At 44.9% G+C, this 12148-nt stretch overlaps 1 protein-coding gene across 6 annotated transcripts in view; it reads left to right on the top strand.

Moving 5' to 3' along the window:
- GRHL2 (grainyhead like transcription factor 2) overlaps nucleotides 1–7931 on the top strand; it is a 71621-nt gene extending 63690 nt beyond the window's left edge. For all 6 annotated transcript variants that reach the window (XM_068932904.1, XM_068932902.1, XM_068932903.1 and 3 more), the window contains 2 exons: nucleotides 1960–2024; nucleotides 3341–7931. In XM_068932904.1, the coding sequence (XP_068789005.1) occupies nucleotides 1960–2024; nucleotides 3341–3455 (180 nt within the window). In that variant the 3' untranslated portion in view covers nucleotides 3456–7931. The remainder of the gene's footprint in view (nucleotides 1–1959; nucleotides 2025–3340) is intronic.
- Nucleotides 7932–12148: the final 4217 nt, after the last annotated feature.

Below are 12148 nucleotides of genomic sequence, written 5' to 3'. Positions count from 1 at the left end.
GGTGTCACAACAGGCAACCGCCTTCCATAGGCAATACAAAATGAGACATTGGAGGACGGCAGCCTTGGAAACATGGCCAAGGAGGAGCCAGGAGTGCAGAGTGAGAGGCAAGGTATAGGTACCTACACAAGTGCATCTGGCCAGAGGTAGGTGATTCCTTCTACCAAGAATCCTGCCCCATAGATCCTCCCTTGGATTTATGTGCATAGGCTGGGTCAGTTATTCATGAAAGCTAGGTGGGGCAACCTGTCCTGTCTGTGGAAAAGCAGAGCGGCCAGAATAGGTTAGGACATCCCACACAGAGACATGTGTGTGCCTTATTTGGAGCAAGGATTTGAACTTCTATCCCATGTGAGTATGCTGACTACCTACAGGCTGTTGAGTATGCAGGGTACATGTCTTCCTTGTGGAAGTGTTTCCACCCTATCCAGATAGTGGTATAGAGAAAGATAGTTTTAAAAAGTTTGTGGTAGTAAGGATAGTCGTGTGAGATACAAGACCAGTAAGGTAAAGCCCATCTTCTAATACACATGTGAATTAGAACGCTCCCTGCAGCAGAGAGCGTGTGATGGTGCAGTGTAGGAGCTCCTGCAGCCTCAATCCTGAATTAGGCCTCTCCCAAAACAGACGAAGGCATGGAACCAGGACTAGCATCAGTATCTCCAACACCTATCCAGAGGGGCAGTGAAACATGCCAGTGTGAGTAAAATTGAAGTAGCAAATACTGCTCTCGAAACTTAACTTAATTTGCATTTTGTTCTATTAGGTGCAAAACAAAGAGTAGGCGAGTCTAGCGTAGCTTATACTCCTTATATGTATCCTTTCCTTTCTGTTTGTAGCCACAGATGTATATTGTGGTCAGAGGAAACTGTTTGCAGTGAAAAAGTTTTATTGGTTCCTCAAAACCCTGAAGTTGCACTATACTTTTTAAGTACAAAATTGTGTGTTAGGCAAGATGTCAGTTACATGAGTATAGGCAATATGCAGCTAATTAATTCTCTTTCTTGGAGAATTCTGGCTCTGTCAGGTTGGAAGCCTTTGCTTGGGGTATTGTGGCTATTTGAATCTGTCCTAGGTGCTGAGTTTCATCCATTGTTTTTTCTTCATTCTTCATTTCATGATGATTGGTTTAGTTTACCTTTCTAAAACAGCATATTTTCTCAAAGGTAGTCTGAACACAAACACAAAAAAAGGATTGATTTTACAGTGACTGATATTTGGCAGTCTTTAAATGGATTTTTAATTGTGAATTTCAGTTCTCTAATGCAGAAGATAGTGACCTATTTACCTGCAACTTCATTTCACCTGGGAAGAGCAGGAAGCTTACTTTCATTGACAGTATAGTACCACACTATACTGTGTATAGTACCACACAACATCGATCACTGACAAAAAGTCCCTTGTCCATAATTATTTTGCCCTTTGGGACAATACTTTTCTAAAAAAATTAGCCATGAGACTGTTCTCTCAAAGAAGAGTCGTAATTTGGGAAGGAAGTGAGGCTCAGACTGAGGAGTGCTCAAGGACACCATCTCCATGAACAGCACAGAGGCTTACTGCAGAATGGACATCCAAGCAAATTATTAACACACTGCTGCAAAGCAATGCCAAAGCATCCCAGTGCAGTGCATGCTATTCTTAGTAAATTGTCAGTTAAGTCTTCCTTCAAAAGTTTTCCTTTGTTTTCTGTATTATTCTTTTTGGTGACTCACACCCAATGAAAATTATAGTCTCCAAGGTTCTGGATGGAAAAAGTTGCATTTTTTTTAATGAAAATGTTTAGGATTATTCTTCCCCAAATCATCCTTAAATGAAGCTATGGTATCATTGCAAGTGACTTTTCTACATCATGTTGAAGTTTGCAGGGGCTGTGTTTTAATGTCTTATGTAAAGAGAGATGTGGTTAGATCCTATTCCTCATTAATCTTTAATGTCTTTTTTTTATTCTGATGATTTTAGATCTCTGAGAAATATGGGCTGCCAGTCGAAAAGATTGCAAAACTTTATAAGAAGAGCAAAAAGGGGTAAGTAAACTAACTTAACTAGGGACTAACACTAACTAGGGACTATTGCTGGATCTGTTAGAAGCAACCAGAGATCCCAGAGATGCTTACAGCATCATTTTGCTTGATATTGTAAATGCTGTAGGACACAAGCCCACAACCCTAAAGTCTTACTGTCTTATGGAGATAGCCAGAGGTGGAAGAGGAGGAAACATAAATCTCCAGTCTGTGTCTGACTAGTATTCATAGGCTTACTGTGGAGGGGCAAAATTTATGTTGGAAAATATATATGAATAAAGTCTGTTTTGTAGACTATGTATACTCAGAAACATTGTGGGCACTAGCATGGGAGAGGCCCAGCCTTTACTGTGAATGCAATGTGGAATTTTGCTACAATGCTAGGAGCCAGTATAGGCCACTGCCCAAATCTGAAAAGCAGGCAAGTTCAAGGCGGTTTGCTGCGGGAGTTGCAACTCAGTCACTTTAGATGTGAACATCACAGCTTATTTTAGAATAGCTGGGCCATAAACCTTGCCATAAACCTGAATCTCTCAATTTTAATTTTTTTTCACTTTTAAATAACCACAGTATTCTAGTGATAGCATTTTAAATCAGTTATTTTCAGCCATAACCCTAGCTTCGTGCAGTCTTTTGTCTAGGGAATTTTGTTAACTTTTGAAAAGAAAGGGGAAACGTCTCAAGCTCTTCTTCTTTCTAACACTGGTTCCAAGTGGTACATCTGTTGGAGGAAGCTCTTTATGGTAAAGAGTGAGGAAAACACTTACATACCCTTTAAGTAAATGGAATGGAAAATAGTTTGTCAGTATTCTCACATGTAAGCTGTGTTCTTAGGCCTGCGAGCTGTGTGCAAAGCAGAAATTACACTGCTTCCCCCTGTAAATGACTCACACACATTATGGAGGAGGAGAGGCTCATGTATAACGCTCCCATGTGTGTATGTGCCTGCAGGGCTGAGGAGCAGGACAGAGATGTACCTGGGTGAGCTCACATCAGGCCAGAGAAATACCAGCTAGCCAGGCCTGCCAGGAGCTGCACTGCAGCTCGCCTTGTAGGCAGCTTATGAAGCATGTTGAAATTCCAACCGTGGCATGTCTCTTACTTTAACTGCTTTGGCAAGTAGCAGCCTCTGATCCAAAGAGTACAAGGGGCAATGGCATAGATCTTGATAATTCCCCACTGTTATCCCTGTGCTGACATGTGCTGGAGTCTTATTCCATTGCTTTTAGTTGGTGAAGTTAGCACATACAGCGGAGCGTGTGGCTTTCCCTTTCACTGCCCTGGTACATAAAAATACTGGTTTTTGCTTTTGTCACCAGTATCTTGGTAAACATGGATGACAACATTATTGAGCACTACTCCAATGAGGACACGTTCATCCTGCACATGGAAAGCATGGTCGAAGGCTTCAAGATCACACTGACTGAGATCTAGCCTCAGGCAGAGACCTTCTATAAGGAACCACAGCATTTCATCCTTATTGGAAAGCAGAAGATTCCCCAGGAACTTGACAGACATTGATCAGAGAAACTGTTACAGGACTGCTTTGAAAACAGTGTCCATTCTGCACATGCACACCCACTGCATACAGACTTGGGTTTGTCAAGCACAAGGCCACTCATGTTAACCTGGACCCTTATTTATTGTTCCCCACTCTCTAGTGTACAAGCAGTTACCAGCCCCCAGGTTTGTAACCAGATGACCCACTGCAAATGTGAAATGCAGCATTTTAATCCATGCTTTATTGTGGATAAGCTCATTCTAAAACATGTTAAGGCACCATGCTGGTCCCGCTTGAGAAATCGGGTATAAATCACTTTAACAGTAGTTCTTTTCACCATTGCTAAAAAACTGGTGCAGTGCTAAAGATGGGGAAGGTGGCTGACAGTTCACTTGCTCAGACTGATTCATATCTCTCCATAGTGTATAGTCTTGCCAAATACCTCTGGTAGTTCTCAGCATGTAGCAATGAGGACTTGTAAGTAAGTAAGGCATTCAGCTAAAAATGTCATTTGTAAGTAAATGGTAAAGAAACCATTTTAACCTTGTATATAATGTTTATAATATGCGATAATATATTTTAACTACTGTATGTGGGCATGTTTACTGCCACTACATTTTTATATGTATTGGGTTTAGGGTTTAACAGAATCTTTCCTAGAGGATTAGATTTCTGCAATCTGTTAAGGGGTGTGTGCTGAGAAGCTTGTAATTGCATCTGCACTCATATGCTCCACCCCTACCCAGCTGATTTTATACTGAAATATTGGAGCAAACCGTGCTACAGGGATTGGAGTGTTCTGTCACAATGAGAACCATCTTAGGTGCCCTGGTGGTAGATATTCAAATGCCCCATTGAGCTGTTACCAAATCCTCAGGGCACCCATATGTCTGCTGCCTGGCATGCGTAGAGGTACGGAAGGGACCTCTGCCTGTTTTGTTGGCTAGCAGGGGCCATCACGGTGGGCCTTTCTCAAACCAGTGAAGGGAGATGAGCTTTTCCCAACAATCTGCTCATTGGAACGTTCCTCTAGATTGTAAGAAATGGGACTTTAAATTCTTTTTTCTTCTTACGGGAACTTGGTCTTGTATCTCCAGTGAAAGATTCTGTTTTAATTCCTAGGACAGTTGGATGAGGTAGAAGCCTGGGCTTGATATAAATAATTTATAGAAACTGGAACAATTTCACCAGTGGAGTTTGAGAGTAAACCACAGCTGAGGTGTGGAGATGGATCTCTTTCACAAAGGATGGATCTGAACCCAAGTTGAACTACAAGGTTATTCCATCAAAATCCACTTCTGCCTCATGAATTTTGTGAGAAAGTAAGTTGCAGGCTTATGATATCAGAAAAGGCATTCAAGGCCTGAATGTCCCCAGCACATCCAAACCTGGCACCCAACTCTCTCTCCTTTCCAGCTCCTGTGGCTATCTCAGAAAGCTCCTCACTCAACTTACACTCCTGTGAGTTTCAGTTGCAAGCATTTCATTCTCACGTGCATTGTATGTGGATACTATGAGGCAGACGAAAATGTGAGTTCTTTTCTACATGCAGCTTTTAAAATTTCTTTATTTTTTTCCTTCTGAAATCTTTTCTCTGTACAGTTACAGTATCTTTCTCATTAACTAGTTAATGACTTAAAGAAATACTGCTTTCATAGGGCTCAATCTCTAGTGCTTTGAGCTGTGTGGAGCTATGTACACCTAAGCAAAGCAATTGTAATAGTTGGCCAGTCTATTTTTACATGAGTTGTCATGCAAATTCTTGGACGCTTTCTTAATTACATTAGCAATAGCATCCCATTGAAATCTGTACTTCAAATAGTAATGCTAGGCACCCGTAGACGCTTCTGTGGGACCAGGACCTATGAAAGGTCCAGGCCATTCGAGTCAGGGCTGACATTTCCAGAACCATATGTGTCTCTATTTGTCTGCACAGCAGAGTGTCTGGGCAATCCATTTCTGTCTTCCCCTTCCTTTTCCTTTGCTCTTTCTCTCCTCTGTGACTCAGACTTGTGTGGTAATTCCTTTATCTTTTCATAAGTATGTACTCCAGCAAAGATGCCCTTGCTACCATGCTTAAGAACAGACATCCTGGGAATACAAGAGATTTATGATGGTTTAATTTGTTTCTACTTGGCTCAGGCTTGGAAAAAAGTCTATGGACTTAGACCAGATATTTTTTTCCTAAAAAAAAAACAAAACAAAACAAAATAAAACAACTGAGAAGGACAGTTTTGGCAGGTGGCATTAAGAGCTGGGACCAGCAGACAGGGCTCACCATTGTGAGCAAAGGTGTTGGTTCTTATACATCTCTGGTGAAGATGGTGTTTGGGATCCTAAGGAATTTAACAGGGATCTCTCAGTTGGTCGTGAGAGACCCCAGCAGAAGCTGCAAATTGAGTGTGTGGTGAGTAACTGTAGGTAGAGTCAAGCCCTGGTTTTGTCCCTAACAAACCTACCATCCAAGCTGTCTTTCTTACTTTGAATGTGATGGTGCCTGGGGCTGGCCTGGGTTGTGATGTGCTGCAGGAACAGAGGTCAGGGAGCATCTAGGGAGTATTTGGGGTTTACAGGGAAGAGCAGGGCTGTCCTTGCAGCACCAGCACTCAGGTTAATATTATTCTTCTCTTATACAGGGACTGGCCTTTCTTCTCTATAACATGAGCTAGTACCTGCTGGATGCTGCAGGCATCCTACTTCCCTGCAGCATCCTGCACTAAGGAGCAATAAAGGATCAGTGAGATGTGCGGTGCTCCAGGAAATACTGGCTTGAGGAGCCATCTTGCTAATGCCATTTTAGGAGCTGTTCGTCAGGCCCTGTCCAGGGAAGTTGCTTCCAAGATGAACTGATAGCTTTTCTAAATACACTTTCTAAAGTGTGTAAATTCCTGATCAGTTAAAACAAAGCTGATCCTCCTGCATTTGATTCCTTCTTACAGTCTCAGTGAGCGTAGCAAGACTCTAGGGTTGAGAAAGATGAGTAGGATTTACCTTGATGGGAAGAGTATTTTAAAACAACATAGAGCTAGTTAAGGATGATCTCCCTTAACTTTATGTGCCAGGGCTGGAGGGCTTTGTTTCTCTGCTCCAGAGGACGGCCTCACGAGCATCTTAAGACATTAGGAAGAGCACAACTTCCCTGTTCCCGTTCAGTGCTGAAGAGGCACTGAGCCTCGCCTGCTGGTGGTGGCATGCTACATGCTCACAGGGTTCACCTGTAAGGGCTTACTGGCCAAAAATAGGAATTCAGAGTGATGGGGAGGGCCAGTAAGAGTGAGTCAAACTTCTAAAATGGTCCACAGGTAGTACAACATTTGTATATGTATATTGTTTAAAATATACATATATGCTTTTGTTTCATGAAAAAGATTGATGAGCACAGTATCTTCCGAACAGTGTAAGTTAAATGGAAGTGAGATTTAGCTAGGGTTCAGCATGGGACAGAAGTGTCTGTGTTGCCATCTTTTGTCTTTTCGTAGCACTGTTGTGGTTGTTTATTTAAAGGAACAAAACTCTCACTTCCTTTCCTCCTACGAGACGGAAGTCTTGAATCCTCGCTAAGGCAACCTAAGGTGTGGCTTGCTGCTCCGCTCTTCTTCCCTATGCAGAGTTAGAGCAGTGTAGTGTCTGTAGATACTGTGTTAGTTTTGAAAGACTCTGACAGAGATGTTGTGCAAAAGATAAGAGTAGTGTACTAAACTCTCATTTTAGTTCCTGCCGCAGATTTGGCCATGTGTCTGTCCATTTGATGTTTTATTATGAAAACTAAAAATCTCAAATTATAGTTTTTTTCTACATAGTCAAGTGCTTGTAACCCAAAAAAGTGCATTCTTACAGTGAGGCTTTATTCATGTATGGTGAAATCCCTATCAAGAAATTGTGGAGATTTTTTACCACTGAATGGAAACTACAAAGAAAAGATTTTTTTTTTCCTATGTATCCTTTCTCATGAAGTATTTGGTCAATGGAATTCAGAGATCAAGTATCCTTCTTGTATGTTTTCCTCTTTCAGTCTATGAATTGTTTAAATGTTGTAAATTAATTCAAACAATTAGTAAAAGCTAAACTCTCCAGCTGTCAGAGGTGCTGTATATTGATTGATACAGAACTGGAAAGGAGTATATTGTGACTTTTAAAATGTAAAGCTTATGAAATGTTTATACCTTCTTCCATTTCCTATAAATGGAGACAAGATGCAAACAAGACTGTTTGTGCCAAAGTTTGTGATAGGCCCTCTCTCTGGCAAACAAAGCGTATGTATAAATAGTGTGCTTTTATATTAAGAAAATAGCTCATGTAACTTAATAGTGTTGTAACTGGGAGAGGGGTTTGATAAACTGTAAATACAGTTATTTTATTTTTTGTACATTTTTAAGAAGGAAAGAAATAAATATTCCTATGTATGAGACAATATTTCCATTGATGTGGTGTGTATTACTACGAACTGGTAATTAACTGCCTATTTCTGAGCCCAGGAAACTTTCTGAAAAGAAGAAAATAGAAATTCATGCTACTAAGAAAATAAGAGAAGAAACTAAAAAAAAATCTACCAAAACATGGGTTCAGCTTTCACATTTTTAAGTAGTGCCTCTTGGTGACAACAGTGGCCCCAGGACGCGGTATAGGAGCTGTGGTGTGACACTGCTCAGAGGGCTCACTGGAGCTAGGCTGTGAGCAGTGCTTGGAAAACAAAGGCAGAAATTTGAGCCAGTTTTAGTCCCAGCAGAATACAGGCCCCTGAAATACATTTGTTAAAGTCAGGTTTTCATCAGCAGAATTGATGCAGGCTTATTAACCATTTTCGCTCCCTTTCCCTTTGCTTATCACAGATTTTGAATCCATAGTTAAAAGGATGTGGCAGTGTTTTTTTAACACGGGAAGTACAATTCAGCAGATTTTTGTGATGAATAGGAAGGGGAAAAAAATTAATCTGTAGTACATGTAGGAGCATTGCAGTCTCCCATTACCGGAGTGGGTTTGCTAACCAGAAGGCTCACACATTTCTTTCCTTTCTTTCTCTGTGTCTCATGATGTTTCTCTCTTTACCCCTCGCCCTTTTCCACTGAACATTTAATTATCATTGCAAAGTAGAACAGCCTTAGTGGGAAGGACTGGGAAGGCAAGGGGGATTGTCATATTTGCCTGAATTACTCAAATGCAAATACTCTCAGGCAGAGGAGGAAATGGAGGCTGCTCTACATCACTGAGCAGGTGGATGAGAGAGAGAGAATACCTCTGTCTCTTGGATGGGACCCCACCATATCTGGCCCTTTGGGTGAGGTAATCAGGAGAAGAGTTGAACTCCTGAGGAGTTTTAAAGTAGACCTGTCCTCCCTGGCAAAGTGTGGCAAGTTTGGAAAGGGTATAGGCTGGACTTGAGTGTGGCCGTTGCCATTGGAGCACCTCTCTGGCTTGGATCCCTCTGGGTGGGCAGGAGTTTCGAGGACTGATGTTCTACATGGAGGTGCAGCGTGACATCAGCTTCCTCTCGGGGCTGGTCTTTGTGGCATGCATTCATGCTGTCAGATGGAAATGCCTGTGTAACGATCCCAGTCACCTGTGTAAAGGTGGAGGCCCAGGCCACAGTGGTCATTTAGGCTCTTCCTATGGTCAGCACAAACAAGGCAACAGCTGTGGCCCACAGGAGGGACATGCAGAGCCTCGGCATGTCTCATGGCCATAATGAAGTGTAAAAGTGTAGCAGCTTTTGTAGCCTATTTCTAGCATAAGGCAATGGGAGACTTGGTAGCTTTCCCAGGAGTCTTGACTGCCTGATGTGTTGGGGTGTCCTGGGAACATGGCTGGAGGCACTGGTGCTAACACCTTTGTAATTACAGGGCACCTTGGATGAGAAATCCTCAACCCTCATCTGATTCTGCTGGGCCTGCATTGCCTAAAGCACTGAAACACATTGAACCGTGTCTCTTGCGCTAAAACACTTCCATTAGTCATTTTATTCTCCACCATTTAGTTTTGTCTTTTCAAACAAGAACCAGGGAGGTGAGAACATCTAGTAGGTGCCAGTTACCAGGGACTTACAACCTCTGTCTGGGGAAACGGGGTCTGCCCATGCAATGGCAGAGCAGACCTGCAGTGCTGCAGTTGCGGGGTGGGGGTGAAGGTCTGCATGGACACTTCCCATCAAGGCCAAGTCCCGAGCGGGACGAGCTGCCTTGGGAGAGCTAGCCCCTGAGATCTCCTCTGTTGTGTCAGGCAGAGGAAATGCCAGGGCAATGAGGAAAAAAGTCAATTTGCCTGAAATGTCTTGGCCAGCGGAGAGCTGGCTCCAAGAACCCAGCTTATTCCCACTGAGCCCTATCCACATCAGAGCAAAACTCAGTGACTCACCTGTGTGCAGCTGTCAGAGCCTTTTCCCAGCCACCAGAGATTTAAGAAGAGGGCTTTCCCTGCAGACTTTGTGACTTCTGATCATTTTGAAAAGTATTTGTCTTCCATTTGTTTATTGTACAGTAGGACAGCTGGGTGCTCAGTAGCTTGAGGAGTATGAGTGACTAATAGGAGTAAAAGAGATTTTTCCACATGCACCGGAAACCGCAGAAACCTGTTCTCCTCCTACAACATGCTCTGCCTTGGTCCCGGTCTCCAGCGCAGCCCACGTTGCCTCCCGCAGCAGTCGACACTCGGACCACAGCAGGGTCCGAAAGCGCCGGCCTGGGGTTGCGCTCCCCCGCTTGCCCCGAGGAACAGCACATACCACATGCAGGCCTTTAATGTACTCGCATTTCCTGGGCGCTATCTGCTATAGACATTTAATAATGTTTTATGGGAAGTCATTTTACTGAGTGGCTCTTAAAATGTGAACACTTTGAAAGCTGAGTGCTTAGAAGTACTCTGTTGGCAGAGGCCGTGGGGCAGCGAAGCAAGGAGAGGTGTTTCATCTGATGGGAACTGCAGCACCTTCTGTGTTTGCAAAGGCCAGGCGATTTCTGATGCAGCCGAACAGGGCTTTCGTGGAGTGACTCATAGGGTCTCTAAGAAAAACTGACCCTCTCCTATTAGAGGGGAACAAAATGCTTCTCCTGCAGCTCTTCAGTGAATCTTCAGGGGACTCGGTGGAGCAGCAAAGCTATGTTTTTCATCATCTTTCCCATTCTCAGTTCCCAGTTCACGCTGCCCAAAACTCTGGCTGACCAAAGACGGTGCTCTCTCTCCCTGCCCAGCCCAGCCGTCACAAGCCATGGGGACGAAGGCCGGGAGCCGTCACCATCCTCCCCTAAGGAAGGTGGGAGGGACAGTCCCGGGGTGCAACACGTGCGCGGCCACACGCGTCGTGGGAAACCTGCTGTGCCACAGCCCCGGGAGCCCTTCCACGTTGCTGTCCTGGGACACAAGCCTCCAGCTTCGGGCAGCAAGGTGACACCAGCCAGCACAGGTGTTAACTGGAGGGTTTTGGCATCCCTGTGTACATAAAGATCTCCTTTCACGTCTGCTTTTTTTACAGTGTAATGCTAAATTGTATTATGACCATAACGGAGGGTGAGGAAAACGTACATCACAGGCACGCTGTTACACTAGGAGCTTTTACAATAAAGCCAGCCTGAAGGTGCACTGAGTGTGCAGGGTGCCCGGGCCATTGAACTGATGCTCTGGCAGAGTCACCAGCCTCTGACCTGTTTTAAGCCCATATGAACGTGCAGTAGCACAAACAGGCTGCTTTTTTTTTTTTTTAATCTCAAGAGGAAATAGGCACTGGTTTCAGTTACTTTCCAGGGGGATTTAGACTACTCTTAGCGTCCCGGTGCTAATCCCAGCTCCAAATTTAACCCAGGTAAAAATTTGAGGAGCTTAAGGACCACGCACAGAGCTGCAACAGGAGCCCGAGGCGCGGCCACCTCCAAGGGCGCTCCAGGGCAGGCCGGAAATCCCTGCGGCCACGCTCAGCTGCCTCTCCCCGGCAGGCAGAGATCACCGCTGCGCCCGGCAGAGACGTGTCTCAAGGCAACCAGCCACAGCTACGGTGCCAGCCCTGCCCTGCTTCCTGCCCCCAGGCTGCGCGCTCTTCATCTGGGGTTAAAAAACTACCCCAAACCTGGGGAGGGATTCACCCATGGTTAGGAAAGCATCGATCAGCCAGCTCAGCTGGCCTCTCCCAGCGCTGCAAGACCAGCTCGCTTAGCCTCGTGCTGCCCTTCCCTTGTGTTTTTTTTTTAAACTGCTCGGTGATGTCTTGCCACATAAGGGGCCCTGTGCTTTGCCCTCTGCCTTCAGAAAACCTCAGCAGCGATGCTGGGGGTGCAATTCAGCCCGCTGCAACGTGCCAGCCCACAGCCGATGCCTGGTTTAAGACGGCGTTAAGCTCTCCAGAGAGGCTTAGCCTGGCCTGAGCCAGGTGCAGCCCTCGCGCTGCCCCGTCGCCCCGCCAGCGCGGTGACGGTCACCCTCGGCCCTTCGGCAGAAGAGGCCCCCGCGGCCACGGCGCCGCTGGGTCTCGTCATGGGGGGATGCCGAGCACGCGGGGTCAGCGCTAAAAGGAAAACTATGCCGGGGCTCATTTCCCACTTAATTATAAACTGGGAGATGAGTCAGGCTGTATCTGGCGAGGACGGAGCGGGCTGCAGAACAGCTGGGGCGCGAGAAAGAGCTTCGCCTTCCTCCCGAGGCTGCC

This window comes from Struthio camelus, chromosome 2 (genome assembly GCF_040807025.1).
Source record: "Struthio camelus isolate bStrCam1 chromosome 2, bStrCam1.hap1, whole genome shotgun sequence".
In the NCBI taxonomy this organism is placed as follows: Eukaryota; Metazoa; Chordata; class Aves; order Struthioniformes; family Struthionidae; genus Struthio; species Struthio camelus.
This window is presented reverse-complemented; position numbering and strand designations above follow the sequence as displayed.